Source organism: Haliotis rubra, unplaced genomic scaffold (genome assembly GCF_003918875.1).
Source record: "Haliotis rubra isolate DU_JTF1 unplaced genomic scaffold, ASM391887v1 Scf189, whole genome shotgun sequence".
In the NCBI taxonomy this organism is placed as follows: domain Eukaryota; kingdom Metazoa; phylum Mollusca; class Gastropoda; order Lepetellida; family Haliotidae; genus Haliotis; species Haliotis rubra.
In genome coordinates, this window is record NW_025765880.1 from 265,074 (window position 1) to 283,573 (window position 18,500).

The 18,500-nt window shown below is 39.8% G+C and overlaps 1 protein-coding gene across 2 annotated transcripts in view; it reads left to right on the plus strand.

Moving 5' to 3' along the window:
- The window catches only part of LOC124274211 (phosphatidylserine synthase 1-like), a 97,488-nt gene that overhangs the window by 67,743 nt on the left and 11,245 nt on the right, over positions 1 to 18,500 (plus strand). For both annotated transcript variants that reach the window (XM_046709536.1, XM_046709535.1), the window contains exon 7: positions 17,018 to 17,077. In XM_046709536.1, coding sequence (XP_046565492.1) covers positions 17,018 to 17,077 — 60 coding nt within the window. The remainder of the gene's footprint in view (positions 1 to 17,017; positions 17,078 to 18,500) is intronic.

An 18,500-nucleotide genomic window follows, 5' to 3' on the forward strand; every position in this document is an offset into this window, starting at 1 on the left:
AGTGATTTACGAGAGTGTTGTCTTTGATGTGGACGTTTTAATGTCTGGGTCAATATTTGCAGGGTTGGTTCGGGGCTTGACTTACATCCCAACAAGAATACATGTTGCAGCTGATCGTAAAGAGCAGTTGCACATCACAACAGTGATTATGTCTGCACAAGGAGGAAATCAATGCCTCTGGTGGATAATGATATTGTATGGGTTTGTGGGGGCTGTTAAGTGATTCTCAGCGTCGCCACAATGACATTACATTAAGACAAAGAGTCTGTACGCTGCACTGTCTGTGTAGATTGTAGTTGTGACTTGAAGCTGATTGGTTCTTGATGGATGGATCATGTTTTAACCACAATGCTGCTTATTGATTTAGACATGATAGCAGATTGGTTGGTTTTAGACAGACTTGCACGAATTTGGATCATGTGAGGAATGCACTGTTTTCAGATATTTATAAGATGGTCACAGATACGGGGGGCGGAGGGGTAGCCTAGTGGTTAAAGTGTCCGCTCATCAAGCTGAAAGTGTCCTCTCATCACTCTGAACTCCTCATTTCACTCACTCACTCACTCACTCACTCACTCACAGACTCACTCACCACTCACCGATACAGCATACCGGTATACAAGATAGAAGACTAGGTCATTGTGCGGTCCATATCATATATACCACTCAAAAAAGTTAAAGAACTCCCAACTAATTCATATGACTATAGTTAGTGGAGTAGAACACCTGATCTTTTCATATAATCATAGTTAATCTGTCGTGGTATGACAGATTATATATTAATACGAAAAACATCAGTGTTTCCTAACTTCTCTTGAGTAGTGTGTGATCATCAGTGTTTTATAGGTTATCGCATCTGCAACTGATTGTTAAGCAAATGTTATTCAATGGTTATATGTTTAGGGTTACAGATCCATGGTGTTTAACGATCATTGGTGTTAGTAATTGATTGCATGTGCAGATGCAGTATTGACTGGTAATGTTGTCAGTGGAATTTTTGTCAATTGGGGAAAAAATATTATTCAAATTTGTATTTGAATGTTAGAAAGTCAGTCATTGATTGTGCAGATGGAAATGTTTGTTAGCCAGTCCAAAAAGTAAATATAATGGTGAACCAATGCTAAGATGGCAGACTGACTGACTGACTGAGTTTAGTTTTACGCCACTTTTAGCAATATTCCAGCAATATCACGACGGGGGACACCAGAAATGGGCTTCACACATTGTGCCCATGTGGGGAATCAAACCCGGATCTTCGGCGTGACGAGCCAACGCTTTAACCACTAGGCTACCCACCGCCCCGCTAAGATGGCAGAAATGGATATGGTTGTAACTATAGACAGAAAACAGAATGAAGGGACAGCATGTTGTTGAATATCTCACACTTCACAGATCTCTTGGTAGATATTTCTTGACAAGGTCGTGGGAGTTATATACCCAGATGGGTATGGTTAGAATGGGTCCCCACAACCCACGATAGTTGCAATAGGTGGCTCAAACTTAAAGTGATCAGACACCTTTGTTGGTTGCATGTCATTCTACCCCCACAATGTGGAATGGTGCTTTTTATATCTATCACTGGATTGTCTGGTCTGGACCAATAGAGTATTGGTGTAAATCAAACAAACAGAATAACCCTTGATGTACTTAGCTGTGAATCATGGTTGAACAATAACAGTTGTCATAGGTGTTGTCATCACTAAGATGTCTCTTCTTTCTGGTTTAATAACCACTGCCTGGTAAAATGCAAAAGTAATGGTGTCTTTTGAGTGAAAATGTGTGACAGGTTATCATTTCTCATCATATAAGCGGGGTGGTGGGTTAGCCTAGTAGTTAACCCCCTGGATGCCACAGGGACATATATGTCCTTCCCCTTCAACCCTCAATTTCAAGTCCAATAAAAATCAAAATATCCCACGCACACAAATACACTTCACATTTTCGAATTTTGCGGGAAATTTCCTGTTTCTTGATACCATCCACTATTATTTTAGACAAAGCTCAAGTGCTGAAAATGACCTTTCAAAATAGGCTTCATCGAAAATGTCGCCACTTTGGACACAGCACTAAATCGCGATTCAAAGCGTTATTTGCTGTATGTTTTTAAATGTGAAAATCGGATAATTACTGGGAGTATTGAATTTCAAAAAATAACATATTCATGATCACTGATATAAGTTTTACATGAAATCACTAATGATAACTCTGAAACGTTGCCGATGAATCTAGAATCGGTTGGGATGTTTACGAAAATGCACTTACACGAACGCCGTAGAGCGCTTTCCGCCATACTGGATAGTGTTTACAAAATCACGTTTTGCGAAGGCTAGTATTGAGACGCCTATTACATCACGTATATTTCATATTCAGCTTCGATAAATGCATAAATGAATTCCCCATACATTTTAGAATCAAATTGCAACTGGTCTTTGTCACCAATGCCAACTGTCTAGATAAAATAAGACGAAACATATTGGGTGTGAAAACGAACGCTGTGCTCGAAAGACTGCGCTGCTTCGAAATGTAAACAAAGACAAAAACCTATTTTACACTGTGTAGCATTTTCTGAAATTTTCCAACATTCATCTGTCTGTTCATTGCTTGCAATGGCTCAATACCTTTGGAATATGCATGGAAAGAGTATCGTAGCAAGAAATAGGAAATTATAAATAGATACAATGCAATGATTTGATAATTCATAAGAAATTGTCAAAGTTTCCGTGCAGCGTGACGCCATGACTGATGCAAAATCATGCAGAACGACAACTGTGAGAATCAGCAATTTTGGCTTCTTCTCTTACTTACAGTGAAAACGATAGAAACATATAACAATACACAGATAGTCAGAATCATTCTGATTACTTACATCTCATATTTATGTACAAACGATCCCTGAATCAATGGAAGGGTCCTCGAAAAATCCTGTGTATCCTTGTCAGCAAAGCCGCCATTTTGTAAGAAATAGGTCATCGGTAGTGATGTCTTACGTCAACATTGTTGTACATATTAGGCAATTTCTTTGAGGTGAAGGTCGGTTGAACAAGAGTAAACACAATCGACCAATCCTTCCGATTACACTGTCAGTATTATGGTGTATATTTTGCGGATAGTTCAGACACTTTTTCATGAAACCGACTTCAGTATGTTCAATATCATATCATACGTGCATATAGAGTTTACGGTGTTTTATTCTTTGAAAGTTTTTGATTGTTTGAATAATATTTACATAAGAAATTGACACATTTAGTGCAGTACACCATATTCTAAACCTTTACACAAGACTGTTAGAAGATCAAACGTCAGCCATAACTGCAACTACTTTGGTTCCTATGATGAACAATATTCAATGCATTTGAACTAATATTGCAGTTTCACATGAACAGGTTAATGAACGGCGATTTAATTCAACCTTATAAGTAAAACTGATAATATTTAATGAACATGATTTATATATGTTATGAAATGTATATGCACCCATATTTAAAGGAATTGTCTTGTTCTTTGCACATTTTTGTGTCGTTTTATAGAGAAAACAATGGTGTAAATTGATTGGCCAGGTGCGCGTTTGTCGGAAACGTTTTATGATCCACTATCATTGTTTTCGATAATATAATCAATTCATATTCGATTTAAAAATATTATGATGACATGATATCAAACTCTAACTATATTTATACGAAAAAAAATATATATATATATATAAACCATGTCATGTCTTAATTTGGACAAATCTTACATCCATATTCTAACATATAGTATGTACTAGTTCCATCTATAAAGCTATCTGTTTGCATCTTCCATTGCATACTTATGAAGAGAAATAGCTACATAATCATAAACAAAGAAAATTCTTATCCTAAACAATATATTCGGGTGTTTTGAAATGTTATCTTTCATTTACGTTAAATTAATGCCAAACGGGTGCTCGTGTTGCTCACAAAAAGATACACAGTCAAACTGTCTAATTGTTGATATATTCAAGACACTATTTAAACGGAAAAATCAGTCATTTTATGTTTTGTCTAAAGAGTGTTAATTCTGACAAAGAAGCCGAGACCTTTCACACAATTAATGGAAATTAGGTGAGATATATACTAATCAGCATACCAATGTCGTCTTTTTCCGGCGTTGCAAAATTCTAAAACAAGCAATGGCGTCCAACTAAAATGTTGTGTTATTTTCAGCAATTTCATTACATTTGAAGATATGGCTATTACTCTGGTAATAACGATGCAAAATTAGTCAAAATACATCTAAACAAACAGGAGATTATGGGAATCTAAGAACTAACTTATATATCGGATAGGGCCATCCAAATCGCTATTACGTGCTTTCACATGTAGTACGTTGTCATCTTATCTTATAAATTGTGTAACTACCAAAGCGTATCCGGTCTTATTGGGGAACTTTGAATTGGAATAGTTTGGTTCACCGTGAACAAATAGATAACGAAAATATAGTGTCCGTATCCACAACAAATACTCTCCATGTGATCTGAGTTACATTGACCTAGTTTTAAGAATAACAGAGTTATGCCCCCTTATTATTATAAGCGTATGACCTCTCTGTCGTCGTTTGACGTCGTGGAAGAAAATCCATTTTTGACATTTATTGCGAGTAATTTTTAATGTTGAGCGCATAATGTTATGCATAAGCACATAAATCCAATTCATATACCCTTATGTCATTCAGATATCAGGCTGTATTTTCTTCGCTCACACTTTCCGAAAAGATGCCAAAATAAAAAAATCGTAGCACAGTGCTTTTATTGGTGCGCGATAAAAAGCGGAGAAATTAACTGTTTTTTACGGATAACAACAATTTGGACAACATTTAGCAAGGTCTATTTCTCAAACTGCCAAGGTAGTTGCACTTATTTTTATACCAACGGATTGGAAATTTAATATTCTACATTTCTGTGTAATTTTATAGCCGTACGTAGATCCAGGACCACCCGAGCGCAATTCTCGCACACGTTTACTTTTCAAAGCATATGAAAATGTGCGCCTGAAAAAAAACACGGCAGCCAGGGGGTTAAAGTGTTTGCTTGTCATGGGTACAATGTGTGAAGTCCGTCTCAGGTGTCCCCTGCTAAAAGTGGCGTAAACCCATACTTACTCACTCATCGTATATGCAATAGGTACACAACAACAGTATTGAATGCTATAAACATTTTAGTGGGAAGATGTTATAGGAATGAATATAGGAATTAGTTACATGCAGTCAGCCAGGAAAGCTGGTATTAGTTTCTTTGTTTGAAACATTACCGTTATTTCCTCATGAAAGGAGTTGTTTTTTAGGATATCATGTTATATTATTGTGACATTTTACTGAATGTGCGTTAGTGTATAGTGTATTAACATTAAACTTGAGTGTGTTTGTTGTACTGCACTGAAGCTACCCATGAAGTGAAGCTGTATCTTGTTGAAATCCTACACCAGTTGCTGCCCTGTTATGTCATATCTCAGTTGTTTATACTGTTCTCAGCAACTTTCCAGCTATATCACTGCAGTCTTTTAATAGCGTAGTCGGGATCGGTTTCTTTATATTCAAACTGCATCAGTGCAGATAACATATTGTTGTGGAGGGAACTTTTATTGTCAAGTTTCACCCAGCGCAGCTAACATTTTCCACCACAAGTGCATGATAGCAGATTTATTTGTATAAATTTCCTGTATTGAATAGTGTTTTCCTGTTGTGTGTTGCATGTGAATCAATTATTGGTAAAAAAGTAAATAAGTCTGCTTTCATGGTGATACATGAGTTACTGGACCATCTCCTTTGTCAACAATGTCGAAGCATGTCATGGAAATCAGTGGCCACTGTGTAATATGCTATTTGTAATGGTGGACAAGTCTATTTGGCCAACTATAGTTGATCATGCAGAAAAGAAATTATATTTATAAATGAAATATCAGCTAAACAGAAACAATCTGTCAAACAATTCCCCCAGACATGCAGTATCGTGAAACAAATGGGAGGTAGAGAAAGAAATTCCGTGAACACCCCTCTCAGTCTGCTGATACATTATGCAGTTTCCTGACTCTTCATAATCAGCTACAGTGAAGTGTACAAGGTGATGTTCATTACCATGAATTATAGAATTTCCTGTCAATTCATTAGCAGCTGTGTTCCCTGACTGTTATTGATCGTTGTGTTGTGTCACCATCTTCAGGTGATTGACTTACTGGCATTCCACTCCTCCTTGTTCCACCTCAGCAGCTGGACAATGCCATGGCTGCACTTGATTATCAGTTCATCCAAAATCTATTGTCTCTGTCCAGTGATTGAGTTCCCTCCATATACTCCTTCAGTATCGGATTCCTCGGACAATGCAGTGACATAAACTCAGACATAGTTGAGTAGCTGCAGGCTGTCGCATAACTTGATTGTAGTTGTTTAGAAATTGGTGATGTTTGTACAGTATCTTCTAAACTCCACAACTCAACCTCTGGTTGTACAAACATTTGCTGCTTTTGAGGATAACCTCAGATGGACATGGTTTACAAGAGACAAGTCCTGCGATGGCCTCCTGTTGCTTGTCATGTGCTCCCATAACTACAGTGTTAGATATTGTTCAGGTGTACTGAATTTAGTCAAAGCTGTAGAAACATTTACACGATTGAGATCAGGGGTTTACCTGGGCCTGTCTCAAGTTCAGGAAACTCATTGATAATGTTTCCAGGTTATGAATAGTAATGTTCATGACTGGCTACACAGGGCAAACTTCACTTGATTTCAAAGAAACTATTAATGTTTTATCACCTAACTTGTTAGAAGCTTTTAGCTTTTTCAGAATGGGAATTTAAATGTTTGATTGAAGTTAATCAAGCATTGTCACTCTTTACTTTGAATTACCAGAAAAGAAATGCCAGTTATGTCTGATGTGCAATCTGCATTTTATATTATTGAATTATTTAAACAGCTGTGTGTTTTGGGGTCTCAATGACATAAATGTATATCCATTCACAATTTCTTTGCCTTAAAGCATATTACCTGATTGTATTTTGTGATCTTCTCAGATTTTTCTGATGTCACATTCACTTCAAAATTGTTGTTATAGATAATTAATATACTGAACCTTTTTCCCATCATACTTTTTATTTAAAAAATTCAAAACTGAAAGTTAAACATGAAAATGGTTAACCCCATAATAATAGTACAAAGAATATGGAGTGTAGATAAACAATGAAGGCAAGTACATCTTGCTATTACAAAACAATATCAAACAGTCATAATGTCACAAGTCCATGTTCATACACATTCCATATAATAACATTTAGTAAACTGGACACAGTCCAACATGCATTTTCCCGAGCCATGTATGGAATGGATGTGTCTGGAACCTGAATTATCGACCGGTATCGTAGATCATGGAGGCAGATTTGACATAGCGTGGCTTGAGGTTGGTTTGGGTGGTTGAGGCTATGTATAATTCATGTCCCTTTTCTCTGTGATCACCATTGTTGTGATTAGAAACTGCATGATCAGACATCTAAGGCGGATCGTGTATTCTTCGTTCCACAACCACAGTTTTTCCGCCAGGGAGAATTGACAAGCGGTTGCTGGGGTGGAACTTTTTCTCCATCCTCGCTGGAAACGTGTAACAATAGCGGGACTCAAATAAATGAATACTGAGTAACCTTTCCTCAATAAAGAAGCTGCTTATCAGCGATGTTTTGATTAATTATAATCGACAAATTGATTGCTTACCTCATAATCATGTAGTAATCAACAAGAAGTGTGTGTCATTGATTTCCATGGCTACCATTTATAAAGGTTCATATGGCAGTCATTGGAATGAATTTCATCATGAACATTTCAAAAGAATACATAAGGCAGTTGTTGACTTATTTCAGCTGTGATTTCTGACCTAATACTAATGTTCCTTTACTTGTGTGACTTTTATTTCAAAGGAAAAAAATGACTGTTTTGGTATTTCTTGATATATTCTGTCTGTTGTGATGTAGAAATGACATAAGTTTTACAATGGTATACATCTTCAACATGACTGCCTCTGTGAGGTATTGGTTAGAGCGTCCACCTGGAGAGCGGAAGGTCGCGGCTTTTCGATCCCCGACCGCGTCATACCAAAAGATGTTAAAATATGGTACTTGCTGGTCCCTGCCTGGTGCTCGGCATTAATGGGTATAACAAGGACTGGTCGTCTCGGAGTCAGTATAATGTGTCTGAGTAGGGTTTTCAAGCTTAACTGCAGAATGGTATCTTAGTGGGCTAGCACTATAAAACCAGCTTAAGTCTGGGCTAGTACAAGCAGCCACACATACACACGCATACACGTCGTCATATGAGCGAAATATTCTTAAGTGCGACATTAACCCCATTTCACTTCAACTCCAATCAACATACGTCATGTATTATTTGATCAAATGTATACATATTACATCACAAGCATCTTTCCACGTGGTGCTCTGATGTCAGACGTAGAATGGATCGTCTGAGTATGACATTCCCTTGTGCAGAGTTATGTCCCTTGGGTGTGCCAGAATCTGATGATCATTGGCTTGAATCGATTAGGCTTCTTAGTTTGCCAGCACTATGCTCAGAAATGTCTGAAGTCGGCATCACCTTGGGCTTTCCTCTCACTTGAATCTGTCACCTAGTGACAGCAACATTAAACTCACATGCCACTGATATTCTAGTGACAATCCATGACTTAAGAAAACACATCAATATTTCTAATTAAATCTTTAGACAGGCTTTTCTGCTGACTTGAATGTGTTAAGAGCATGTAAACCTGAAACATAACTATTTTGATGTCTTCTTCCTATAGAAACTGTAGTTTTTGTTTGAAAAGGTAAACACAAGACAGAGTGCCGTTTCAGTCTGGTATTGTGCTGGTGTTGTACTGCTTTGCTGCTAACCCTGCGTCAACTTCCATGTTTAGATCATACGTGAGAAATCAATACAGGTTCAACATCCTTCATTGCTTGCCAAACAATCATCAAGATTAATGGAAGCTTAGACTATTGGCATGTGATGGCATGTTTACTTTTCACACCAGTGGCTCGAGTTCCATTGCTAACATGTGGCAGTAAGTGGAAGCTACGTGTGGTAACACCCCCATCCCAGACATTGTTTTGAAATAAGGGCATTGTGACCGAATCGTGAAAGCTCTGTAGTCTACTATGTAAAGTTGCATCCCTTAGTTATGCCAGGATGGGCTGATTTGAAATTTCTTGGTAGTGATTAGTGCTATAAAAATGCATTGAACTATCGATGGATGTCAATTGTTGAGTCTCCAATAGCAATTAATCGATGGTAGAAATGAAAAACTTTTGATGCATCAATAATATGTTTGAATAGTTTTGTAAATGACTTCCGTTGATAAATGCACAGGGCAAAATACAGAAAGTAAAAGATTTGTTCACTTTGATTTAGAGTTATCCCCCCTGTTACCTCTTAAAGAACAAATAAACTTTGTTTTTGTACTCTTTAACTATATGAAAGATTTTTTAGTACTCTTTTAACTGATTCATATATGAACAGATTTGTGGTTAGTCTTGATTTCAGTTAGTTGTAACACCAAATTCATTCAACGATTAAACTGCTTTCTTCACTGGGGGTCGAAGTGACAATACTGGCGATAAATTTCTTGCTACATTAACAAACGTCCACTCACCAGTATGTAGATACTAGTCAATGTCGTGCCTTTATGTTTGGTCTTATAATCCTACTTATTATTACATATAAGTAATATTATTATATAATAACAATAAATGTTTGAGCAACAGACTGTTCACCGATAAGTCACATGGATGGATCATGTAGAGTGGAATTGAAAATGAGTGCTTAGACAACTTAATCGATTAAGCATTCATTGACGTAATTTATGTTACCTGATGTATTTAGAACTTATATATATATAGGTGTAACAACCTAAAACTGCTTTCACTTGTCTAAGTTTGATTCACATTTGATATTTTGGCAATACCAGACAACAAATCAAACTAAATTTCCAAATAATGCGATAACGAAATTATATTAACATAAATGCTCTGGTTGAAAATTTGGGCACATGTATAAATACGGACCGCTTGGTTGGGGCCCCAAATGTACAGTGATGAAGACTATTACTGGGATGCTAGATTTTGAGTTATAACGGTAGTGCGGTCGTTAGTGCGTATTAATTGCTGTATTGCATGCAGTTTTAATTGCATGTGAAGACTTATGGGCCGACACTGTTTTGAGAATACAAATAGAACTTCATTGTTGCATCAGAAATACATATAAGTATTTGCTGTGTACTAAAACTGTATGTACCTATTTAGCTAAGTAAATTTTCAGATTCTTCTAGCAATGGCAAAGTAGGGTTGTTTAGTTTACGGATTCAAATAAATCAAATGTCAATTTTTGATATCATACGCAATAGATGTCATATTTTTACATGACATGATTGAATATCGAGGTAAAAAAACACAGAAATGGGATCAGTTTGGATCAGTCATTATACCATCCAGGCATTAGAAAACCTGAAAAAGCCCACACTGCTTTGATACTTTATTACAATCAGACAAGAACTACTGGAGATATTTTCAAATAACTGCATCTGATGGGCATCCACCGTTCTTAATGTCGCACTGTTTAGGTTGAAGAAATTAACCATAACCGTGATGAGCGAGGCTGATCATCGTTTTCGCTATCACTAGCGTCTGGCTCGAACAAATGAGGCCTAGCGACACCAAGCGATTTTGACAGAATCGTCTATGAAAACAAGTTGTAACTCGGAAACTAGGCAAAGCAAGAGACAAAATTAAATGACAGTAGATTGTGAGAACATATAGCTTTCATTTTTCACAACAGTTGTCACGATTTCAGGTTTATACAAACCTGTGAACAAGATAATTTACCCCCTGAAATGTACATGAATTCTGCATCGGCCCTCATATCTATTCCTCATATGACGTCACAGAGATGCGCCGCTCTGATTGGTTGAAATTTCGTTCGCAGGTGAGAAATGTGCACTGTTGTCAAAAAGGTCGATTTAAGTTAATTAAAGATCGAAATGAATAGTTTTAATGACGGGGTTTCATTTATAACGATGCTAATTAGTGATTTATGTATTTGTACCCCCTAGAGTATATGTGATCTTTAAACAAACATCAGAGTTTGAAATTGTGAATAACTGTTTACTTGATCTGGGTTTAACGTTTCTAGTCAGTTATCAAAAGAGATTGAAACAACTTGAACTTGTTTTTATTCATATAAACTATACATTCATTTGGGAAATGACTTCAAATGAGACAATTCAAGGAGAAAAGTACTATTGCAATAGACTATCACTTTAGGTTCTCATCCCTCATTAGTGAGTGAGTTTAAACAGTATTCCAGTTGTATTACGGCATGTCAACTAAAGGTGGAGGGAAAGCTGAAAGTGATACACACTGTTTAGCATTTTGATGAAACCCGTGAAGATCCGGGATAAAATTGGTCTTCAGTAACCCATGCTTGTCGTAAGAGGTGACTAACAGGTGACTGCTCGGTTGATCACTGGTGGTCAAGCTCAATTATTTACAGATCGGCCGTGCTTGTTTAGACACTATGCCTTGGTCAGGTCCAGTGTATCAACATACTAAAATTGTGCAAATTGTGTAGATCAATGCTCATGCTGTTGATCACTGGATTGTCTGGTCCAGACTCAATTATTTACAGATCACGGCCGTGCTTGTCATTAGAGGCGACTAACGGATTTCCTTGGTCAGGTCCAGTGACGTGGTCAACATACTCAAATTGTGCAGATTGATGCTTCTGATGTCAATCACTTAATTATGTGGACTTGATTATTGACAGATATGGCTGGAATATTGCTTAGTGTGGCATTAAACAACGAACAAAACAGTTCAAAGTAGCGTCCAACTCCCTCACTCATCCTATAACTGCAGGCTTATTGCTGTTGTGACAGGAACCACTAAACATGGACGGTAACTGCAGGATGTGTAAAGTCAGTATGGTGCTACTGGAACAGAAATATTGATCTTCACAGTGTTACCATGTCCACTGGAAACCTGCAGTGACGGTTCACCCAGTTGTCCATGTCTGAGTGTAAGGGGGTCTGGAGTCTGACCTTGATTGGCTGGATGTTCATTACCTGGAGATATGACACCTCACCAGACTTCAGTTCCCAGTTGGCCTGTAGTTGAATGCCAGGATCACCTCACCATGGCTGTAGTTGTGGTTGTAGTTGTGGCTGTAGTTGTGGTTGTAGTTGTGGTTGTAGTTGTGGTTGTGGTTGTGGTTGTGGTTGTGGTTGTAGTTGTGGTTGTGGCTGTAGTTGTGGTTGTGGTTGTAGTTGTGGTTGTAGTTGTGGTTGTAGTTGTGGTTGTAGTTGTGGTTGTGGTTTGTAGTTGTGGTTGTAGTTGTGGTTGTGGCTGTAGTTGTGGCTGTGGCTGTAGTTGTAGTTGTGGCTGTTGTAGTTGTAGTTGTGGTTGTAGTTGTGGCTGTAGTTGTGGTTGTGGCTGTAGTTGTGGCTGTAGTTGTGGTTGTGGCTGTTTGTAGTTGTAGTTGTGGCTGTAGTTGTAGTTTGTGGTTGTAGTTGTAGTTGTGGTTGTAGTTGTGGTTGTGTTGTTGTAGTTGTGGTTGTAGTAGTTGTGGTTGTAGTTGTAGTTGTGGTTGTGGTTGTGGTTGTAGTTGTGGTTGTAGTTGTGGTTGTGGTTGTAGTTGTGGTTGTAGTTGTAGTTGTGGCTGTAGTTGTGGTTGTAGTTGTGGTTGTAGCTGTAGTTGTGGTTGTAGTTGTAGTTGTAGTTGGCTGTTGTAGTTGTGGCTGTAGTTGTAGTTGTAGTTGTGGCTGTAGTTGTGGTTGTGGTTGTAGTTGTAGTTGTGGCTGTAGTTGTGGCTGTAGTTGTGGCTGTAGTTGTGGCTGTAGTTGTGGCTGTAGTTGTAGTTGTAGTTGTGGCTGTAGTTGTAGTTGTGGCTGTAGTTGTGGCTGTAGTTGTGGTTGTAGTTGTAGTTGTAGTTGTGGTTGTGGCTGTAGTTGTGGTTGTGGTTGTAGTTGTAGTTGTGGTTGTAGTTGTAGTTGTGGTTGTTGTGGTTGTGGTTGTAGTTGTGGTTGTGGCTGTGGTTGTAGTTGTGGCTGTGGCTGTAGTTGTGGTTGTAGTTGTGGCTGTAGTTGTAGTTGTGGCTGTAGTTGTGGCTGTAGTTGTGGTTGTAGTTTGTAGTTGTGGTTGTAGTTGTGGTTGTGGTTGTGGTTGTAGTTGTAGTTGTGGTTGTAGTTGTGGTTGTAGTTGTGGCTGTAGTTGTGGTTGTAGTTGTGTGGCTGTGGTTGTGGTTGTAGTTGTGGTTGTAGTTGTGGCTGTAGTTGTGGTTGTGGTTGTGGTTGTAGTTGTGGTTGTGGTTGTAGTTGTGGCTGTAGTTGTGGTTGTAGTTGTGGTTGTAGTTGTAGTTGTAGTTGTAGTTGTGTGGCTGTAGTTGTGGTGTAGTGGTTGTAGTTGTGGTTGTGGCTGTGGTTGTAGTTGTGGTTGTGGTTGTAGTTGTGGTTGTGGTTGTAGTTGTGGTTGTAGTTGTGGCTGTAGTTGTGGTTGTGGTTGTATGTGGTTGTGGCTGTAGTTGTGGTTGTAGTTGTAGTTGTAGTTGTAGTTGTGGTTGTAGTTGTAGTTGTGACTGTGGTTGTAGTTGTGGCTGTAGTTGTGGCTGTAGTTGTGGCTGTAGTTGTAGTTGTGGCTGTAGTTGTAGTTGTGGCTGTAGTTGTAGTTGTGGTTGTAGTTGTGGTGTAGTTGTAGTTGGGTTGTAGTTGTGGTTGTAGTTGTGGTTGTAGTTGTGGTTGTGGTTGTGGTTGTGGTTGTAGTTGTGGTTGTAGTTGTAGTTGTAGTTGTAGTTGTGGCTGTAGTTGTAGTTGTGGTTGTAGTGACTTGTGGTTGTAGTTGTGGCTGTAGTTGTGGTTGTAGTTGTTAGTTGTGGTTGTAGTTGTGGTTGTAGTTGTGGTTGTGGTTGTGGTTGTAGTTGTGGTTGTAGTTGTGGCTGTAGTTGTGGTTGTGGTTGTGGTTGTAGTTGTAGTTGTGGTTGTGGTTGTAGTTGATTGTAGTTGTAGTTGTGGTTGTAGTTGTGGTTGTAGTTGTAGTTGTGTGACTGTAGTTGTGGTTGTGGTTGTAGTTGTGGCTGTAGTTGTGTAGTTGTAGTTGTGGCTGTAGTTGTAGTTGTAGTTGTGGTTGTAGTTGTGGCTGTAGTTGTAGTTGTGGCTGTGGTTGTAGTTGTGGCTGTAGTTGTGGCTGTGGTTGTAGTTGTAGTTGTAGTTGTAGTTGTAGTTGTAGTTGTAGTTGTGGTGTGGTTGTAGTTGTGGTGTAGTTGTGTGTAGCTAGTAGTTGTGGTTGTGGTTGTAGTTGTGGCTGTAGTTGTGGTTGTAGTTGTAGCTGTAGTTGTAGTGTAGCTTGTAGTTGTAGCTGTGGTTGTAGTTGTAGTTGTGGCTGTGGTTGTAGTTGTGGTTGTAGTTGTGGCTGTAGTTGTAGTTGTGGCTGTAGTTGTAGTTGTGGTTGTAGTTGTAGTTGTAGTGTGGCTGTAGTTGTGGCTGTAGTTGTAGTTGTAGTTGTAGTTGTAGTTGTGGCTGTGTGTTGTGGTTGTAGTTGTAGCTTGTGGCTGTGGTTGTAGTTGTGGCTGTAGTTGTAGTTGTGGCTGTAGTTGTAGTTGTAGTTGTGGCTGTAGTTGTAGTTGTGGCTGTAGTTGTGGCTGTAGTTGTGGCTGTAGTTGTAGTTGTGGCTGTAGTTGTAGTTGTGGCTGTAGTTGTAGTTGTGGCTGTAGTTGTGGTTGTGGTTGTAGTTGTGGTTGTAGTTGTAGTTGTGGCTGTAGTTGTAGTTGTGACTGTAGTTGTAGTTGTGGTTGTAGTTGTGCCTGTAGTTGTAGTTGTGGCTGTAGTTGTGGCTGTGGTTGTGGTTGTAGTTGTAGCTGTAGTTGTGGTTGTAGTTGTGGTTGTAGTTGTAGTTGTGGCTGTGTTGTAGTTGTGGTTGTAGTTGTGGTTGTGGTTGTAGTTGTGGCTGTAGTTGTGGCTGTAGTTGTAGTTGTGGCTGTGGTTGTAGTTGTGGCTTGTAGTTGGCTGTAGTTGTGTTGTTGTAGTTGGTTGTGGTTGTAGTTGTGGTTGTAGTTGTAGTTGTGGTTGTAGTTGTGGCTGTAGTTGTAGTTGTGGCTGTAGTTGTGGCTGTAGTTGTAGTTGTGGTTGTAGTTGTAGTTGTGGCTGTAGTTGTAGTTGTGGCTGTAGTTGTAGTTTTGTGGCTGTAGTTGTAGGTGTGGCTGTAGTTGTGGCTGTAGTTGTAGTTGTGGTTGTAGTTGTAGTTGTGGCTGTAGTTGTAGTTGTGGCTGTAGTTGTGGTTGTGGCTGTAGTTGTGGCTGTAGTTGTAGTTGTGGCTGTAGTTGTAGTTGTGGCTGTAGTTGTAGTTGTGGCTGTAGTTGTGGTTTTGTGGCTGTTGTTGTAGATGTGGCTGTAGTTGTGGCTGTAGTTGTGGTTGTCGTTGTGGTTGTCGTTGTGGTTGTCTCTATGTGACCTAGCTGTAGGCAGTCATAGACACTGAGTGGGCTGGCTTAGGAAACATCTCTTTCTATTTTCTCCTAGACCTAGCTGTTGGCAACACATGTTATATTTGGGATTACACTTTTCAGTAAAGTACTGACCATGTTGGCAGTCATAGCCATTCAGTGGGCTGGCTTGAGAAGCTTCTGTTTGTAGTGTCTCCTAGTACCTACAGTTATCCTACCTGTCTTGTACACTCAACCTCTATCAGCAGCATGTCATTACAGAAGGCCACATTTGACCTGTAATAGCAATCACAGTCAAATCATGAAATATTTGTCTCCACATAAAAAGTGGGTGGAGAGAGTTTAGTTTTATGCCGCTTATTCCAGCAATATCACGACGGGGAACACCAGAAATGGGCTTCACACATTGTTCCCATGTGGGGAATCGAACCCAGGTCTTTGTCGTGACGAGCGAACGCTTTAACCACTAGGCTACCTCACCACCCTGTACCCTAATAGCATGGATCATTGCTCACAATATTGATCACTGAATCGTCAAGATTAAATTATTTACAGGCCACCGTCATAAGGCTGGAGTATTGCTCAGACCTGAATAACAAACAATATCACTCTCATTATTACTTTCTTTGAGCCAGACTGTGATGGTCTGAAATAACTGAATAAGAAAAACTCATTTAGCTTTCTAGTGCCCTGTCTGGCTGCACAGCCGTGTTGAGATACTGGCAGAAACGTGTGTCTGCTCTGTCTCATCCTGAGTGAGGTATGGTAGGCTTCAGTTGTCACGCACGTCAATAATTAATCCAGGTAGCACTAATCAGTGGCTGACACTAATTGAAACATACTCGTTAAGAGACAGAAAAACATCCATGATTGTCTCTTGGTAAATATCAGACAGTGTTAAAGAGTGCAAAAGATATGGTTATGTATATATATATATTTACATATATGCACTCATGTATTCAAACGTATTGGGATATTAGGGTATCAATTATGTACTTAAAGTGTCCGCTCGTCATGCTGAAGATCCGGGATTGATTCCCCACATTGGCACAATGTGTGAAGCCCATTTCTGGTGTTCGCTATCTTGATATTGCCGGAATATTGCTAAAATTGGTGTAAAACCGTACTCACTCACTCCTGTTAACTCATAGCATACTGAGGGAAACAAAGAAGGGAACACCACTTAAGTGCAGTGTTCCTTCATTTATTATCATATGTCCACCCACAGTGCAATACAAGGCTTGTGAAAAAAACATGGAAAAGAATAAGAAACCTTTGTATTTCCTTTGTTAGCTTATCCCCATCAATATATTTTTATTTGTCCTGTTGCTTGATTGGAATTGAATCAGATACTACAACATTGGAGACAGGTGGTGGTATTTTATCAAACAGGTGATCACTACCATGTTAAAGATTTCAGCACCTGTATCTTGTTGCATTAAAGAACAAAATAAGGCAAAAATCCATGGGACAAGTTGCAGTTATTGATACTGTAGCTTCTAATTGCCACTTGAATATATATGTCATCTCCATGTTTCAGGGACATCCACTCCACCACAGGGAAGCTGGGTCGGGCAGTGCTGCAGTTCACACCTGCCAGGTCAGTACATACATGTTGTCAACACTCTACTGACACCTGTCTCGAAAACCGTCAACGATCTGTCCTGTCAGTTGTAGTCAACAATTTGTACAGATATATATCTATGAAACATCATGTGGGTGGAATAATGTTCAGTGCAGTGTTTGATAACAAACACATACACGGTAGTAGTAGTAGTGGTGGTGGTGTGATGGTAGTAGTAGTAGCAGCAGCAGTAGTGGTGGTAGTAGTGATGGTGGTAGTAGTGATGGTAGTAGTAGTAGTGGTGGTGATGATGTGATGGTGGTAGTAGTAGTGGTGATGATGGCAGTAGTAGCAGCAGTGGTAGTAGTGGTGGTAGTAGTAGTGGTGGTGATGGTGTAGTAGTAGTAGCAGTGGTGGTGCAGTAGTGGTGGTAGTAGGTAGCAGTGGTGGTGGTGATGATGGTAGTAGTAGCAGCAGCAGTAGTGAGTGGTGGTGGTAGTAGTAGTGGTGGTGATGATGGTGGTGGTAGTGGTAGCAGCAGCAGTAGTGGTGGTGGTAGTAGTAGTAGTGATGGTGGTAGGGTGATGATGGTAGTAGTAGCAGCAGCAGTAGTAGTGGTGGTAGTAGTAGTGGTGGTGATGATGGTAGTAGTAGCAGCAGCAGTGGTGGTAGTAGTAGTGGTGGTGATGTGGTAGTGGTGGTGATGATGGTGGTGATGGTGGTAGTGGTAGTGGTGGCAGTGGTGGTGGTGGTGGTGGTAGTAGTAGCGATGGTGGTGGTGGTAGTAGTGGTGGTGGTGAGCAGTGGTGGTAGTAGTGCAGCAGTAGTGGTAGTGTAGTAGTGGTGGTGATGATGGTAGTAGTGCAGTGGTGGTGGTAGTGGTAGTAGTGGTGGTGGTGGTGATGATGGTAGTAGTAGTGCAGGTAGTAGTGGTGGTAGTAGTAGTAGTGGTGGGTGATGATGGTAGTAGCAGCAGCAGCAGTAGTAGTGGTGGTGGCAGCAGAGTGGTGGTGGTGATGATGGTAGTAGTAGCAGCAGCAGTGGTGATGGTGGTAGTAGGTGGTGTAGCAGTGGTGATGATGGTAGTAGCAGCAGCAGCAGTAGTAGTGATGGTAGTAGTAGTGGTGGTGATGATGGTAGTAGCAGCAGCAGCAGCAGTGATGATGGCAGTGGTAGTAGTGGTGATGGTAGCAGGTGGTGGTGGTGAGCGGTAGTAGTAGTGGTAGTAGCAGTGGTGGTGAGCAGCAGTGGTGGTGATGGTGGTAGCAGCGGTAAGTAGTGGTGATGGTAGTGGTGTAGTGGTGATGGTGATGGTGAGTAGCAGCAGCAGTAGTGGTGTAGCAGTAGCAGCAGTGATGGCAGTGGTAGTAGTGGTGGTGATGATGGTAGTAGTGGCAGCAGCAGGTGAGTGGCAGTAGCAGCAGCAGTAGTAGATGGTGGTAGTAGTAGTGGTGGTGAT